Source organism: Pieris rapae, chromosome 3 (assembly GCF_905147795.1).
Source record: "Pieris rapae chromosome 3, ilPieRapa1.1, whole genome shotgun sequence".
Classification (NCBI taxonomy): domain Eukaryota; kingdom Metazoa; phylum Arthropoda; class Insecta; order Lepidoptera; family Pieridae; genus Pieris; species Pieris rapae.
Genome location: NC_059511.1, coordinates 4549379 through 4568968, shown reverse-complemented (window position 1 = coordinate 4568968; position 19590 = coordinate 4549379). Strand labels below are relative to the sequence as shown.

At 31.5% G+C, this 19590-nt stretch overlaps 1 protein-coding gene across 1 annotated transcript in view; it reads left to right on the top strand.

Annotated features, from left to right (window-relative positions):
• The window catches only part of LOC110997060 (fatty acid synthase-like), a 38059-nt gene that overhangs the window by 930 nt on the left and 17539 nt on the right, over positions 1 to 19590 (top strand). The window contains exons 2-11 of the mRNA XM_022265024.2: positions 1872 to 2024; positions 2363 to 2555; positions 8517 to 8637; positions 15086 to 15289; positions 15740 to 15856; positions 16248 to 16411; positions 17685 to 17827; positions 18237 to 18440; positions 18803 to 18992; positions 19233 to 19392. Coding sequence (XP_022120716.2) covers positions 1872 to 2024; positions 2363 to 2555; positions 8517 to 8637; positions 15086 to 15289; positions 15740 to 15856; positions 16248 to 16411; positions 17685 to 17827; positions 18237 to 18440; positions 18803 to 18992; positions 19233 to 19392 — 1649 coding nt within the window. The remainder of the gene's footprint in view (positions 1 to 1871; positions 2025 to 2362; positions 2556 to 8516; positions 8638 to 15085; positions 15290 to 15739; positions 15857 to 16247; positions 16412 to 17684; positions 17828 to 18236; positions 18441 to 18802; positions 18993 to 19232; positions 19393 to 19590) is intronic.

Below are 19590 nucleotides of genomic sequence, written 5' to 3'. Positions count from 1 at the left end.
GGTTCCTTATTATTATTAAAGCTTTATTAATTAACCCAAACAATTCTATTTTTAAACATTTTTGTATTAGATGTGTTGGTATTACTATTAAAAAATTTAGTAATCCTTTAATCCTTCCTAAAATCCTTTTCCATATTTTTTAATTTCTCTATATCTTGAGCAACATTCAAAAGTTTTTCCTGCTAGTTCTATAACGTCATCTATTCATCCTTTCTTTTGTCGTCCTATACATCTCAGTCCATTTCATTATATCAAGCGTCCATCTTTATGCCGTATTCTAGAATCTGCCCATTTCTATTTAAGCCTTAGAGCACCTGTAAGTTTTTCTTTTGTTACTACATTTCTTGTTTTGTTTATTCTCTTCAATTTTATGTTGCATTTTTCCATTGCGTGCTGGCAAAATAGGATTTTTCTTGTTATTTTTTTGCTGAAAAGGTTTCTTACCTATTATTTAATAAACAAACATAACATAGTTTTAAAATTATATAAAATATACAATAGAAGCTTCGTCTCTGAAGTGTTATCCTAAAATTCAACAGAACATATTAAAAGACAAATACATTGACAACTTATTGTAAAAAATGATTCAGTTCTCTTTCGAATATATTTAGAGAAATTTAATATGTATATAATACTAGTAGCCGTTCAACGTTTTACGTCTGTTCAGGACCAAATTCGTTTTTATAAACTACTTGACACATTAATTTAACTGAAAATTTAGATAGTGGAACTTTACAAACTCATCATAATAGAAACAGCGACTCCCGTCAACTCGATCACGTCACCTTTATACATTGTCTTCCCAATGCATTTAAATTATACCTAGAATTTGTTTCTGAATTAATGTTAATAAATTTATAACAATGATTCGCGTGCCCACGGAGGCAGGCTTTATTAAGATTTATTAACAGAAGCTTGGGTTTACATAGAAATAAGAAGGATTGTAATTTCCTCTTAAGGCAAATAATAAAATAAAATCTAATGTTTTAAAAGGCTGAAATCTATTAAAAACATTGGGGTCAACGGTTAATCTATTCAACGTTTATTTTATGTTAGGTCAACGTATTTTTTAATATTGTGTAAAGTAATTTCGTTAACATAAATGAATATGAGATATATATAAAATTGATATTTCATAGATAAATAACGTGTTTTATCAATAAGGATATAAGTCCAATTTTCTGGATGGGACTGATGAGAAAGAAATCGACCTCCATATATATTCCAAGTAAGAGAAGTTATATGAATAACGAGAAATAAGTGGAAATAAACTTCTTGGAAGTTCTTTTATAACGACTAATTTATATTTTTATGATTTTGATTGTCTTCTGCCTTACAGCTTCACCCGCGATATTTCAATTTCAACCAGATTGTCTAAATAAAATCCTGAGTTAGGTACTTTGGGTAAACAAACACGATTTAGATTATTATGTAGATGATGTGTGTGTTATTCATGTACCTTTGGTGATGTCATTCATGCATTTCACTAGTTCTAATTAATTAAAAAACATGCGCAATCAAAAATGTTTAATCTACATATTAAATACTAGTATGTAGCGGGGTTGAATGTCAACTTTGTAAATGAAGTGTTTTCACTTTCACGACTTAAATAGTATCGTTCATTTTAACTAATTGTATTTTTAGCCGAGAAAGTCTTTTGTTTCTTACATCACTGCTACGCCTTTTTTTTAATTGTCTACTCTTTGGATGCTGATAAACTGCTACCTTTCGATCCATATCCGTACTACTAGTACATACTATGACTAGACTTCGATGTCTGGGCCTCAAATTTCTGTATTTATTCTGTGATCATTTCTAATAAGCAAGGAAAATGCTATATTTATAATTTTGTCTATTTTATGATGTCCTAGATGTCGTACGTCCCAGTATCAGAAGACCGTCTGACATCTGGACACCGACTGTCTCACCCGCCACCTGGAGATGAAGTGCTAATCACCGGTATTTCCGGCTACTTCCCCGACTCTGACTCCGTCATACACCTACAGGAAAACCTCTTCAATAAGGTAGGTTACAGATCCTTATCGGTACTACGACTTGAAATCAAATATTAAATAAATATTCCACTGATAACTTTCACTAAATCGAAAATTAAAAAAATAGGTAGGGGTTTTAAGTAGAATTTGTAGGACATTTAATAAAATACGTGATGCACATTGCATTTATGCGACCAGGAATTGATAATGTTGTATTATATGCATTGGCATAGGTTATCCTCACATGTGAGACATTGCTGAGATGATTTCATAGTTTATAATGTACAAGAGAGTCAATAGCAGTAGCTTATACCTGAATACATATTAATTTGATATAACTAATTTTAGCTTTAACTCTTAATTTCCAGGTTGATCTCATCTCAAACGACGCCCGTCGGTGGAAACTTGCCCATCCTGAGATACCACAGCGTACGGGAAAAATTAACAATGTCAACAAATTTGACGCATCCTTCTTTGGCGTTCACTTCAAGCAGGCTCACACCATGGATCCCATGTGCAGAATACTTCTGGAAAAAGCATATGAGGCTGTTATTGATGCTGGTGAGTTCAGAGTTCTGTAAACTGAAAAACTATTCTATAGAACTATGTATATTAAGGAGCTTTTAAATAATTATATATTCGGAATATTTATCAGAGAAATTATATTTCCTTTATTTGCGGGTCAGATTTCAGGATTCGTTAGTTACTTGGTTTTATTTCTATGCATTTTTTTTAAATAGACAGGAGAATAGAGACACACAGCTTTTGCGGATCAAAAGTTTATTAATACGTATAGGTATAAATAGGGAGCTAATATTGTTACAAAAGAAAAATCAATTGCGTTTATTGTTTGATTTCATTAGTCTCTAGAGAACGTAGTTGGCTTTAGATTGGTTTCACGTACCTGAACTACTCAATATTAGTTCAATACTATATTGAGAGTAAGTTTTCTCTATACTTATTAAAAATCAAATTTCGTATGAGAAAAGGAAATCCTATGTTTCTTGTTGTTGGCGCTACGACATATCAACGTAAGAACTCATATTCGAAAATTTTACGAATTTTTTCGTAAAAATTTTACGTATTCATAACGCCAAAAACTACCGGAATTTTACAAATACAAAAAATTAACTAAATTAGAAATTAAATTAACACGGCTTTCGTATAAAATGTATTTAAATTGCGAAATGCGCGCCAATCCATAGATAATTAAATCTGTATTTGCTAAATATAGAACCTCTAATATCATAAGTAAATATAATATTTATTTTTACATTTACTATCAGTTCTAAAAATAGCGTAAAGTAAAGTAGTCTGAAAGCCCTCTCCGCCACTTGATATTAAATTAAACTTAAAAATAATTTTATTCCATTACAATCAACAGGAAAAACCGCTAAATGAGTCAAATCAAGATCTAACCTCACGTATTATTTTAAAACTTTTTAGAGGTCTGCAGCATCATTATGCGGTGCGTGTCTTCGCAAAAATTTTGAGCAAAAAAAAAACTACGACAAAAGCAGAAAAAGGCGAAACGTTATTCGGACCGAATAATATTGCGGTGAAATTGTATTGTCTGTATGTGTACCGACGAAATTACTTTACTCTTTAGTCACCATCTCACACCGAATCGCTCTTCTTTTCTTAGTTTTACGTTTGTAGAAACCATTTAAAAAATCCAATCGCTATCACTATACGATTCTTCCTCTTATTCCCATACAACCGTAGAATTAAATTTATAACATACTTTCATGTATTCACTAAAAATATATTCAGTGTCCCGTAGACCGACATATTCAATCGAATCCTTCTGTGCACACTGTATATTGTTATTTTTGATTATTTTTTGGTTGAAAATGCCTGTCTATATGTAATCTAGTCTAAACGGACCACACACAATAATATGTGTAATGTTACGCTACTAACGCCCAAAGAACGCAAGATTCATAAGAATCTCTCTGGACCGAAGCCCAATCTTAATCCTCATAGACGCAGGTTTAAGCACTAGACTGATATTGCTACTGCTACTTATTATGTATTTTAAACCTGTGTAGAACTTTCATTGCCTTTAAAATGTTAAAAGATAAAATTAAATACGGGTACATAAGCATTAATATGATTGAACTTCATAAAACCATTAGCCGTGGTATTAACCAGACTACTCTCAACTAACTAATTTAAAAGCTTAAAATTTCCAGTGCGAGTTCATAATGTTAGCTTTTCCGCAGGTATAATTATTATTTATTTGTCTCACTCGGCCCGAAAACGTCCTTAGTATGGTAGTATGCTTTATATTTATCTGCTGTGTATACACTTATATATAATAAGTTTTGCTATTCAAAGGGCGGCTTTAGGCAAGGATCCAATATCTTTGGAACCTTGCCTAAAGGAACTCCTTTTAATAATATATGTTAAGGTTAGTTATAAGTTATATTAGAATTAACTACAATTTTATATTTTACTTATTTAATTAAATATAGAATTTGTGCTACTTCGCTACGGTAAAATTAATTAACTCAATAACATTTTAATGAACAATATATGACATACTTGGCAATATATAACTTAACTAATGTTAGGTTACTTATATTAATTAATATTTTAATTAATATTTTTAATATTATAAGTTCGGAAAAGTTTGTTACTTCAAAATAGTTCAAGTAATTTTATTTAATTTATAATTTTAAAGATAAAGTACGTAACTTAAACAAGAAGACTTCTCTCTTTCTCTATATAAGTCTCTGTAATAATGCACCTCATTAAAATCCGAAGCAAAATTTAAAATGTGAAAGCGCTATTGTCTAAATATGTATACAGTCCACTACTCTTTGTCAGTTAAATAGAAAGTGTCGAACGATTCGCACGTCTTATTATTTCAATTCTGCAAATCAAGACCCTCAATTACTTCGCGATGAATTCTCAAATATAACTTCTTAACATAATGAAGAAACTATAATTTTATGAAATTTTACATTATGAATGTGCAATAATAATGCCACTTTAATTCCATGAGTAGTGTTCGCCTAGTGGCTTCAACGTGCGATTCTCATACCTGAGGTCGTAGGTTCGATCCCCGGCTGTGCACCAGATCGAACAGTGGACTTTCTTTCCATGTACGCATTTAACATTTGCTCGAACGGTGAAGGAAGACATCGTGAGGAAACCGACATGTCTTAGACACTGGAGGCTGATCACGGCTATTAGATTTAAAAATGATCATGAAGCAGATTCATAAATCTGAGGCCAAGACCTAAAGCGGTTGTAGCGCCACTGATTTATTATTTTATTAATTCCATTTTTTTGACAGTAAATTTTGCATATCATCCTTGCATCCATTGCATCTGTCGTCGTCGTCAAATGTTTATAGTTTTTTTCCTAAAATTATATCGTCGAGATCTATATTTTATTGGCCATCGGTTTATGTTACACAATAGTTTAGCGGAGTTATTTTTGATAGTTTCATATAAATAAATAGTTTCAAAACGGTGTGAAAGAGGACGGTAATCTATAAGTATACCGCGGTTTCTTCCGCCCGTAATGAGCGTAATTTATCTGATCCGAAATTTTCGTTTAGTAGATTAAATTTGTCTCGGTCATCTAGAAATAAGGACATTGTCATGTCGACATTTTGACTTGAAAAAAATGTCTTGAATGTATCAAGTGGAGAAAAAATATTATAACGTATATTTTTTTACCTACGGCCAGTGAAACAACTTTCAACTGTGGTTATATATTACTAAGAGATTTTAATTTTAAAATTAAAAAAACTTCGAAAACTATATTGGAATTAATTTAATGGTAACCATAAAAATAAGTATACATATAAAGATGCAGTCAGGCACACGCTTAACTGTACTCGTTGTGATGGAGATTTAAATTACAACAAAACGTGAAATTATTAACTTTTTACGAGAATTTACCGACAAAGTTCTCGCCTGCATAATATGCGGTATACTTAGAATTCTTTAGGGTGTGGTTTTTCTGGGCTACCTTTTAAGGCTAAAAACCTTAGTTATGTTAGTTTGCAGAGCAATAGTGAGGTTACCAAAGAGCTTCTCTGTAATATCTTTGCCAAGGAATGTGATCATCTGGCTTATTTTCAAAGAATCCACGAGGGGAAAATATAGTGAGAGATACCGCTTTCATTTGCTTGACAGGTCCCATTATATTTAAGGTACCTACTTAAAAATATGTTTTGAATCGTGGCTTGGGTGACATTTTTGAGGTATAGAAATATTGAATATCTGCAATATAATAGAGATATTATATATTGAAATAAGATGTACATTGTTTCAATAATAGTATTATTGAAACAATGTACATCTTATAAGATCGTTATTATAAAGAAGCATTTAAACGTAGCTGTACGATGCACACCTCTAATTCGTTTATTATTAGATATCCTTAATCGTGGTTAAAATAATTTCATATAAGACTACATTGTATTTACCATGATAACACTTTGATTGGAGTTTTTGTCGAAATATATTGCATTTAAAATATCGGATCAGAGCGCTCACAATGTAACATACCAAAACAACCATTTGTCTATTTAAGTCTGCGTACTCTGTGGAATCTGCGTATTGCGATACTTCGTGTAATGTGACCGGAGATTCCAAATTCAAATTTTGTTCAGTAAATATTACTGTAATTAGCATTTACAGGTTGATACAACTGCGAATATTGTGCGGTATATTGACGCTGTTATTCTGAATTTTATCAATTAATTATTTTAATTTAAATTGCATTTTTAGTTTAAATTATTAAGTGGAAAGATATAAATAATCTGCGTTATAAATAAACATCCTATATTCGTTTTTTATAAGACAGATTTTATAGCTACTATCTTAAAAATAACCTGATTTTAGATAAATAGACTTTAGTAGCTTCCCCCGCGAACTTCGTTTCTCCTTAATGCCTAGCCTACATTTTTAGTACATGCCAACATGGAACATTTTTGACTGTTTGGTTGGTTTTCCGATTTGAAAAATTTTTAGGTTTTTTTTTTCTCTATAAACCATAGAGTTGAAGTTCTTGACTAAAAAATTAAAATTAGGGGTTAATCGTAGAGGGAATATGAAAATTAAAGGTTGTATATATTTTTTTATGTTGTATCATAAAAAAATTTTTTTTGGGGGGCACCCCATATCACGTAGGGGTTTGAAAGTTCTCAGACTTATAGAATATGTATAAAAAACATCATAAGATTCGGTCAAGCAGTTTCGAAGGACTACATAGAAACGAACATTGTGACACGAGAATTTTATATATGGATTAGATAAACTAAGTAGTATTTCCGCATTGAATAGATCTTCTATTCAGAATAAGTCCTTAAATAGCACAATGTGTCTCGTTGGCTCGTCGCTATTATGCAAAAATGATAAAAGATCTCTATCAATGGGAGAAATTTTAATAATTTATTCGTTGATACTAAATAAGCAGAGTTATTCATTGTTTGCTTTATCAAAAGTTCAAAGCGAAAGAACTAAGGAAAAGTAAAGTGTGAAACTTTAAATTATTCCAATTGTAAAATATTGTCATTCTAGTTAGTTATTCTAGTTATATATACATAAAGAACATAATACTCACACAGTGCAATAATAACAAAAGCAGTTTTCTTTTTAAACTTTAATACATACCATATGTATATAAAAATTACCTGTCTGCTTTATTATGTTATTATTATTTTATTTATTTACATACTTATACTACTATCAAAAATTCCCACTGAAATTTGAAATTACGTGAATCGTTTCATTTTAGAGAATTCTAGCCAGCTAGCATGTTTTAATCTGTGCTTGCTCAGCAATATTACTCATGCTTCTGTTATAATTTTGGATTCGAATAGCATACCTACTTGAATATTATATTAATAACTTAACTTTGACGTAGTGTACTAATGTTTTATTGAATTCCGTGTTTAGTATTGTCTTTTATTAACATAACTTTTACACATTTAAAGAAAAACACTTTTTAACGGATTATAGTTATGTATTATTGTATTTAAACTTATAATAATAATTATTTGTACATAATTTTAAATTTAAACCGACGTTTCGCGTGCTTTACAGCGTGCGTGGTCACGGTGACTGAAGACAAAGGTGTTAAATGTCAAAAAGTATTACAGCTGCAGAAAATGTTGTGTTATCTGTATTTATTTCGATACCAACTCCAGGGAAATAAATACAGATAACACAACATTTTCTGCAGCTGTAATACTTTTTGACATTTAACACCTTTGTCTTCAGTCACCGTGACCACGCACGCTGTAAAGCACGCGAAACGTCGGTTTAAATTTAAAATTATGTACAAATAATTATAAGTTTAAATACAATAATACATAACTATAATCCGTTAAAAAGTGTTTTTCTTTGAATTCCGTGTTCTTTTCGTTGAGCATCAATAATTAACATTTGACAATTAACTGAAGCGAATGCACTGCCCGTTGAACCTAATACTTAAAAGTAAATGAAATATTTTATATAAATTATTGTTATTATGATTTTAATGTTTTTTTTTCAACAGGATTGAATCCAAAGGAACTACGCAATACTAAGACTGGAGTGTTTGTTGGAGCCTGTTTTTCAGAATCAGAAAAAACATGGTTTTACGAAAAAATGCAGGTCAATGGATTCGGTGTTACTGGGTATGTAATTAATTTTTTTAGTATCAAATTTATAATGTGACGAAGGCACAATATAATTTTAAAAGTATTTTATCAATGTTAAATGCTATCATTTTTGAAATGACTGTTCACAATCAAAACGCGTTCTTTTGAAAAGCGCTCCATTTTTAATAATCGAAATAAACATATATAAATAAGCTGACAAATTTCAGAGTTGCCACTTGTATGAATAAAGAAATGTGTGCGTGTACTAGTGTACACACGTTAGAAGAAACTTCTCTATGACCTTTTTTTTCGAAAAATGATTACTATTTGCAACTTTACGGAAAATGATTAAATAAAGTTTAACAAAAGGCTTTTTATTCTGATAGACCTACGAATACAAATAATACAATTATTTCATTTTACCTTATTACTACTAAGATTTTTATGGAATTGTAATAGAATTATTATATATTTTTGTTATTAATAGCTTATGGTAACTCAAATATGAAATATATTGTTTATATAATATATTTCATATTTGAGTTTAACCATAAACTCGGTTACTAAATTTTGTGAAACGAGTTAGTTTTATTTAGTACCTCTATCAATTGTAGTGCTAGATTAATCTCTCGACCTAATTCTCTGTTATATTGAGTCCTCAAATCCTGTATTTTCTTTGTTATGTCGCAAACCGATATTCTAAATACGTTTGCAATCGAAGGAAGCTCTTGTTTGCGTTTTTGTTTCTCGCGCCCAGTTTCACAATTGCTAGGATTACAAAACGCTTTTACTTAAAGTAATCCGACTAATTTCAAGGATTTCTCGCAAGACCATTCCATTTCAAAACTTTCAATAAATAAAAAAAAATGAAGTTGATATTAAATAATTTTAGTTCATGCTGCACAACACAGTTAGGCAACTTGATTCTGCGTCCTGCGATTTCGAATCCAGTTTATACTCTATTCTTTATTGATTAGTTTCAAGATTTGTTTTTTGTGAAGAAGGACACGTAACCGAAAAATGTGACGTGTACGGCGTAACCGTAAAATGTGACTCGTGCGGCGTAACCGAAAAATGTGACGATAATTTTTTTTCCAACGCCGATAAAGCAGTTTCACTTCAAAAAATATTCTAATTTTAAAAAGTGCACTTTTACTGAGACACCCTTTATTCATTCTTCGTTTTGCATATTCATAAATTATTGTAAAATTCACTTACTGCCCCGGACTACTAATATAGGAACTAAAAATTAACATTTATTTCATAAATATATAATATAACTAGCGGATCCGACAGACATTGTCCTGTCTACACGTCTTTAAATTTAAAATTTCAATTTTTAATAAGCCATTTTGATGAAAATTATTATTCAAATGTTATGACAAGATCTAACGATCCAGCACATGGTCACACACGATATAACACAATGATAACAAAACTTTTTTTAAATTTCGGGACAGACTAAAATTAAAATTCGAATATTATTTAAAATTTGACACTGCTGTGGTAGCGCCGTCTGTCGGATCCAATGTAAAACATTCCAAAATCAACAGCAACTAATAAATTGAAAATTAATTAAAAAAACATTGTCCAGCGGACAAAATTGTGAATCTAAACCATTCCCAGATCCCCTTGAACACACACAAAAAATTTCGTCTAAATCGGTCCAGTCGTTTAGGAGGAGTTCAGTCACATACACACGCACACAAGAAATATATATATTAAGATTGCCTGCTGACAGTCATATTCAAATGATATTCTAATAACTTTCTAACTACCGGACACAATGTTAAATCAAAAGCCCCACCGTGTTGGTGGATTAATTTAAGCTAAAATAGAATTATAAATTTCAATTCCATTTTCCACACATTCATCCACACGCCCTTTCACCAGCGTGACAGCCTTACATTAGTAAAGTAAAGTTTAATACATTTTTTTTCCTTCACTCATAGTGGTTGCCTGGAAGAGATCGCTCGAAAGCGATAAGGCCGCCAGTTACTCTCCTTTTCAATTAACTATGTTAAATTTTTATATTGTAATGTTAATAAATAATATTTTTTTCTCTTTATTTTACAAAATAATATATTATATAAAAAAATGTTACATTATAAAATCACTGTGGTTTGTATTAATGTAACTATAACAGTCTTCTTTAGGAGCACGACAAAAAAAAATGAGGTATATTTGTAATATAGAAAATTTAATTTTTTTTACTCATTTTTTTTTGTCAATATTATTGTCAAAAACTCACACAAGTACATACATTTTGTACGTTTCTATGAGTGAAAGCTTAACGAGTACGAGATAAACACTGAAATAAATATAGTAGTTTCATGAAAACAATAAGTGCAAAATGTTTTGACATTTGGAAATACTTTGTTAATTTAACCATTTCGAAATATAATTTATAAAGTCCACAGCAAAGTTTTAATGGATTTAAACTACACCCATCAATTAGCTAAGCCGAGGTAACGTAGAACTCGAAACCGCGCCATTTTAAGCCATTCAAGTTGGTTAAAACATAAGTTCAGGTAGAAACGTTCTTAAGTTAAATGTGACTCGAACTATAAACGATTAATGCTTACTATAGATTTTATCCGGTATGTTTAATTTTAACTTATGGTCCAGGTAAGATAATGCAATAATAGTGTTGTAAATATCATGACCATAACTAGAATGCAAATTTGGTCCAGAGTACAAAAACATTGACAGCTTTCTAGGGAAGAAATTTAAGATATATTTTGGAAAACGAGCCTTATTACTAACAAAACAATTGATCATTCTAAAAAGGACAACTTTATATCTTACGATTTTATCGTACCAAACACGTTTAAAAAGATTATACATGAGTACAAACAAAAAAAAACAAAAGCAATGCCATAATAACGATTACGTATTAGAACATGTAGGTTAATGCCAGTATAGAAAGACAACCAAACATTTTACCACACTGGCTGTTTGTAAAATTTAAAAGGGTATAAAATATAGCTTTCTATTACTGCAATGAAATGAAACCAATAAACTGCATTTCAATCGCGAATGTATTGAACAGACTTGCCGAGTGCAACCTGCAAACATTTTAAATAGATTGCATACTCAAAATATTATATATTTTTTTAAAGCTACTTGGCAGCAATGTACATCAAATTTATATCCCAAGAAATAAGCTGATAGTTTTATAAAAGATAGGATGTGAAAATCTTAATTTGTTTACACTTCTATCGAACATGTATTCTGTAGTTATAAATTTTTTTCAATAATAGATGGAAGCGATAACGTACGTTGGTAGCATTGAAAAGGTTTAGAACTGGCCAGTTAGAAACATTGCTAATAAAAACTTTTTCTTAATTTTAAGTTTAACTTTTAAATCTTTGGTAACCTAATGCATTAATTTGTCATTTGTTTTCGTGAATTGGCGACAATTCTTTAGCAAACTCTGCAAAACGGACTGTTGAGTATTTGACTATAGCAGGTGTCGAGATAATAAGTCATCAGCTATACAGTCCCTTACCTGGCGCTCTGCGACTTCCATTTATTATCAAGAACTAAAGATTATATTCAAGGTATTCGCTTAACGAGCCTTAAATCTTTAAGAAATACGGTGAAAGCTTACAAAAATGCACATACACATAGACATAGAAGAGACCGCTAAGGTAGCCGGTATAAGTATATGAATGGGCCCACTGCTTTTTTTGTGGTTTCATGGAATGCGACGATGTGTAGAAAGGAACGGAGATTACTTCGGTAAACAATAAAAGTATTTGCAACTTTCTATATTAAGCGGTTTTTCATTTTCTAAACATTTTCAGTGTTACCTAGGTACCACACATACATTGGCACTATGATATCTATATTTTTGTAGCTGCACAGACATTTTAACACAATTGTAATATTAAATGTACTTTTCTCAGAATCTACCACAAATAATTGTTTGACACTGTCTTTCTGAATATTATAGTACAAAAATATACGCGTATTGCGAACATTTCATTTATATTATCCCCAAGGCGCTCGACGTATCGGGGGCAAGTTAATTGAAATCTTCTACGTGATAAAGTACTTTTAGATGTTATTGAAGATATAATTATCTATTACTGTCTCTTTTAGGACAATTTTAAACGAAAACGAGCAACGTGGTTTTTTTTAATTTGAACAAGAGAAAAACTGTGAATTCCAACTTTTACACCAAAAATGTTATGTTAGCCAAACACTGCGGAGTCCATATCAATAAAATTCCTAGTGCCAATTCCGATCTTTAATAAAACGTACCACTAAAGCTAGCAAAAAGAATCCTAAAAACGAAGACAAAACTGGTCTACCTTGATGAACCCACAGGCTCATTGTAACTTTATTGTGAAAATATAAAATAGATAAATTTATAATAACTGCAACTTTTTTGGTTTCCATCCAGATAAGTATGTAAGGTTATTAAAATAAATCACTAATAGATATTAATTTATTATTTAATATCCATCAAAAAGCTGATTAACTTAAAAGCGTAATCTGTGTACTCCAACACACTTAGTTCATCCGCCTAGTTGAAATAAGGCTTTGTTAAATATTTCCGTTGCACTTAGTTATCCATGTGTAATGGAGATACATGCCGCTAATAACTTTTACCAGTAAACTTTATCGACAGAGTAACCCCAAATTAATACGTAGCTTTTTTACATAACACAACATAGTTGTAGTTTCAATTACCTATACTCAAATTAAATTTAAATAATTATATTAAATCGCAATATTGTCTCAAAATGTTTAGGTTCTTGTAATATTCTGTAGAATTTTGCGATTAACATCAAATACAAATAAATTTTATGATCATCGAGACCTTAAAGGTAAGCTTATAAAGCAATACAACATTATTGTTGTGTATTGATTAAATTTGATTGATTCAATATATTCGTTTAAAACTATTACTTTGTTTCATATATGAGAATCCCTATGTGCGCGGAAGAACATTACTGCATCTGCTTCTATGTCTATGAAATCAAATCTTTTTCGTCAGCACTAACCCTAAACTTTATTTATAGCTTCTACAATGTCTATATCACACAATACAAAATCTCCCATCAAAGTATGGATATTAGCTATTTTAGAAAACTAAGTGAATATATATCGGTGTGTAAGATGTATACGGCAAAATAACTTTCACTTTAAGAGAATAAAGTAGGATCCATTAATTTAACTTAGTTCTTAGTGCATAATCTCTTTAAACTAAGTTTATGATACTACGCTGTTACCGTGCTACGGGGCTACGGCGTAGCAGAGTTATCTAAAGCGCCACGACGCTCTTCTTTGCTTCATTTATTTTGCACTGATTTTAATCCATGCAATTTATGTGACACCGCATATCCTAGAAGGTTACATTTGCTTCTTAAACAAAACATATTTATTAAGATATTGTTATTTATTATTATGTATATGAAAACAATTTAAGCCAAAAAAAATAATGCAAGATAACAAATTTTTAATATGTGCCAAATTTTCAACAGCACTGTGCTCATGTAATATTTAAAATGTTACACGAGTTATTTATTACTATTTATTAAATAAAAAATCGTACTACTTTTTAAGACTAAAAAGTTTTGTATATTATTAATTTCAAAAGTTATATTTCAGTAATTTATGGAAACAATACTTAACGAAATTTTAATGATAAATGTTAATTGTGTACTCGATGCAGTACGATTCGTTCGTGCTCAATTATTAATGAACGCTTAATTATTACATCTCCGTACACATGAAGAATTTAAACCACGTTAATTACAGGCTAAATACTTCATGCGATAACATAATTCCATGTATTTTTGAGTTAATGATTTAGCGTTTTTAGAAAAAAATCTGTTGAATTCAAAGGTACTAACTGACTGAAGAAAACTATTCGATATCGGTGATGTAGACATATGGAAAAAAGAAAAGGTGACGTTGTTTAAAATCTTCATACTTTGCAATTACTTGATCTTTTTAGACTGGAAAAGTTTGCAAATACTCTTTGCTAGTTGCTGCTCAGTATTTTTTTCATTGTAGAATATTAAGACACGTTGAGGTTATTGAAAACAAAAGTATAACATATATTGGTAGTAGTAGGATTTAAGAAAAATATATCTCTTCTCTGAATACATATATTATATTAAAATACAATAGTATAATTTGCTCTCATAAAGTTCCGATTCCATATTATTCCTATGATATCAATACAATTATATCATCTACAAATGTTACCGTAGTAGGTCTTTCAAAATATCTGTAGAATTGATTACAAAAACTTAAAATTACATTACAAGGAAACTAATGAAACAAGGAATTACTTTAATCACAATAGCTATCAAACTTACGTGGTAAGACTCAGCAGTCTTCCCGCGTTTTTAAGGGATTATTTTTACTGAAACTGTAATATGCCTACTGCACGTGCTTTCCTTGCTTAGAACTCGGAGCATTCCTATCTTTGTAGTAGTTTTTAATATTACCTTTTGTTTAATAGATGTTCCCGTGCGATGTTAGCCAACCGTATCTCCTATTGGTTGGGCGTGACGGGTCCTTCTTACACTGTAGACTCGGCCTGTTCAAGTTCACTATACGCAATGGAGCACGCGTTCAGAGCCATTCGGGACGGACACTGTGATGCTGCTATCGTCGGAGGATCCAATCTTTGCCTCCATCCCTATGTATCACTCCAATTTTCCAGGTAACATATAGTATGAGTACATTTGTGTATAGTGATTTGTTTTTTTTATAATCAGGTCAGCCAATAAGTCGGCAAGCGTTGCGGGGGACTACGATCGTTAACTTCAAATAAAATAGTCCTATGCATCATCTTAACAGTAATTACTAATACGATAGAATTCCAAATAACTCCCACACCAATTATTCTAAATAAAAACATTAAAAAATTAAACTTATATTCCTAAATCTATCTATCCATAACTAACAATATAGCAAGCAACTCTTGTGAACTCAGCCAGCGTACAAACAAATTTAAAAAACTATAAAGCTCAATATAAACCAGTAAAAGCTGTATTTCAATTACTTACTTGTGCTTTGTTATTTCAATGACTAGTTTCCTTTCCTAATGCAGCTAGCCAGCCAATATGTTCTAGTCTTTTATTATGTTCTAATTAATCAAATTGTCTTATAGATTGGGAGTTTTATCACCAGACGGAAGATGTAAGAGTTTTGACAATAGTGCTAATGGTTATGCTCGGTCTGAAGCCGTCGTTGTTTGCTTGCTACAGAAAGCGAAGGACTCCAGAAGGTATTTCTACCAATACAATCTTACACTAAGAATCTACTCCTTAGTTATTTTTTTTTAATCCAAATAGTATTACAGTAAATAGTTTCTATTTTAAGTATATCTAAATGTTAATTATGTGTAGTCATAGTTGCTGTAATTAAAGAGATCTTATGGCCTAAAAAAAGGCTAAATTGTGTCTGCACAATATGACTTTGTAAAATTACAGGACATTAATTAATAGTTTTAAGAGCCCACATCATGTCAACCATTTTATATTTACTTTTAATTACATATTTATAACGTCAAGTATATTTCTAACTGTAAATATATTTTTTCCAATGCAATCATAGTCACCCCAGTAAAAATAACTATTGTTATGAACCTTTGAACGTAAGACTACGATATTTTTCAGAGTATACGCCCAAGTCCTACACGCTAAGACAAACTGTGACGGATACAAGGAGCAAGGTATTACATACCCAGCGGGTAATATTCAGAAACTGCTTCTCAATGAGTTCTACGAAGAATGCTCTATTCAACCTAACACCTTAGAGTTTGTGGAGGCTCACGGCACAGGTAAGTTAATTCTTCCATGAAACTGTCTATATTAAATCTACACGCAGAGGTATCCTTGCTTCAATGATCGGCCAAATAATACTTTCGGTTTGGTAGAACGAGGCTTGAAAACATAATTAATGAAATATCCATGCCTGCTATAAGTGGCCTTGAATGAAATGTTTTGATGCCCTAATATAATTTTAATCAAACGTTCTCCTAATTAAGTCTTTGTGCTTGTATTTATAGATAAAAACATGAAAAAATACTAAAAGAACAAGCAAAAAATAATTAAAAACATCACTCAAAGTACTCTTCGCGTTACCTCAGGCTTAGATCAAAAACATAAAAGTAATTCGAAAGCTTATTTAACGCGGCGTGGAGAAATAAAACTCTATACATATAAGGAAATTGTACTTAGTTTGTACAAGTGATATCTGCAATTTATAAATTTAAATATGTCTAATCGTATTTTTCAAATAAAACTGTGTTTTTTAATTTATATGTAACATACATTGCAAATACGATATCTGCTTTTATAAATGTTGTGGTAACAAAAAAGAGTAACAAACATCCTTTATATAGCCCAGAATGCAGTATTACATGAAGCGTGTATGAAGTCTTACGTATATATAAGTCGTTGGATTATTCTTTTGTTAGCAAATACTGAACTTGAAAATAAATCTTGATAGTCCTGCATTTCTAAAAAATATTTTAATAGAAGTAAAATAAAGAAAATCAAGACATCAGACCAGTGTAAAGTCGGGGTTGTTCGAAACTAATTCTAAGAAGTTTATTTATTCACTCTGACTGCTGACATAAAATTAAAAAGCTCTTTCGTCGTTAACTCGCTATTGTTCACGGCACAAAGGCGAAGATAAACCGAGGAAAAATCTTATTTCATGTAAAAACATCACTAAACGAAACGGCGATTGTTATCTAAACGTGCTTTTAAAATGGTTTAGAACGGTTACGGTAAATTGGAGATTAAAAACATGATGACGTTTAGTTACATTTGCAACCGAATTTCAACTCAACTAATTAAACTATTGTTAACTAATTAATAATAGTTTAATAAATAGCGTACAAATCGTTGTTGGAATTGTCTTCCAACAAACTTTGCCAACAATGTTGTTAACGATTAAACGTTAACGTTTCATTTAAATTTATATATTGTGTTTTTTATTAATAAATCTTTAAAATAAAACAATGTATTGGGACTGATTTGTACATGAATTTTATTAAATATTTACGTTTCACTTTCACATTGTTTCAATTATGTTGTACTTAACAGGTACAAAAGTAGGAGATCCAGAAGAGTTGCTTGCCATCGATGAAGTGTTTTGTACAGGCAGATCAGAACCACTCAAAATTGGTTCCATCAAGTCTAACTTAGGACACAGTGAACCTGCCTCCGGTCTCTGCTCTGTTGCCAAGGTACTTAACATCTCTTAGTAACATTAATTATTATAATAAGAGCACTGATGGCCTAGTGGCTTCAGCGTGCGACTCTCATACCTGAGGTCGTAGGTCCGATCCCCAGCTATGCACCAATGGACTTTCTTTCTATGTGCACATTAACATTTGCTCGAACGTTGAAGGAAAACATTGTGAGGAAACCGACATGTCTTAGACCCCAAAAGTCGACATGTGTCAGGCACTGGAGGCTGATCACCACTTGCCTATAAGATTTAAAATTGATCATGAAACAGATTCAGAAATCTGAGGCCAGGACCTAAAGAGGTTGTAGCGCCACTGATTTATTTTTTTACAAATGTAACCTTTACTTATAACTAGGGTAGCACATTCACATCGCCACGCATTTGCAACATTTAATATTTTTCAGCTATGCATTGCCTACAGTACTGGTTATATTCCACCGAATTTACACTATCAAACACGACGTGATGGTGTTAAGGCTCTTGAAGACGGCCGCCTTCAAGTAATTACAGAAAAGACTCCCTGGAACAAAGGAATGTCTGGAATAAACTCATTCGGTTTCGGAGGAGCTAATGCACATATATTGTTGAAAAACGTTGCCCCGACTAAAGTAAGTGAAGTGTATTTAAAAGTCGAACGAATATATTAAATATATCAAACTATACTAAGCAATTGCAATTACAAATAAAAAAAGTGTTCGCCTAGTGGCTGCAACGTCCGACTCTGATCCTTGGGTCGTAGGTTCGAATCCCGAATATGCACCAATGGATTTTCTGTCCAGGTGTGCATTTACCACTCACTAACCGAGAAGAAAAAAATTGTAAGGAAACCGGCATGCCTTAGACCTAAAAAGTCGACGGTGTGTATCTGGCACAGAGGTTGATCCTACTTGCCCAGCCCAGACCTAATAGTGTCAAAGAAAAAAAAATCAGATGTAGTGTTAAGATAAACAAAACCAATATAAAACTCTAGGTCAACAACGGCATGCCTTCCGATGACCTGCCTCGTCTGGTTTGCACGTCTGGACGTACTGAATCTGCGGTAGCCAGAATCCTAGATGACTTAGAGTCTAGGACCATAGATGTTGAATTAATTCGACTTTACCACGCCATTCACGAAGAAGATATTGGAGGTCATGTTGTCAGAGGATACTCGTTATTAGGTAAGCAAAGGAAAGAAAAATTAAGTTTCACACAGTTTTAACAAGACAAGCGTAAATAGTAATAAAACATAATTAAATAAATAATATCACTCTTATCAATAAAGTTTTCCATAAACATAAATGACAAAATTAAGAGATTTTAAACCTTCTTTACTTTCTCCTTCTTTTCTTTCGACCTTGTATAATACACGACAAATATAACAACAATAATACATTAAATATGTATATACCATACTTCAGGCTCAACATCAACTAAAGCAGTATCTCTTGCCCGCGATATCCAATACTTCTCGGGCGTCCGTCGTCCCGTTTGGTTCGTGTATAGTGGTATGGGCTCACAGTGGGCTGGCATGGCTACTCAGCTCATGAGAATTCCAGTCTTCGCTGCTGCTATTCAGAAGTAAGTGACCAGTGACCGTTCAAGTTTGACGTTGTTGAGACAATAAAATTAACCGTATCACTTAAATCTAATAAAATACCAGAGGCCCTTTTATCTCTGCCTTTTAATGAATTTAAGAAATTTATTAAAGAAAAGCTGTGTAAAAAGGCTTACTTAGGTAAAGGTTCAAATTTAATAATGTGGAATATATGATACCTG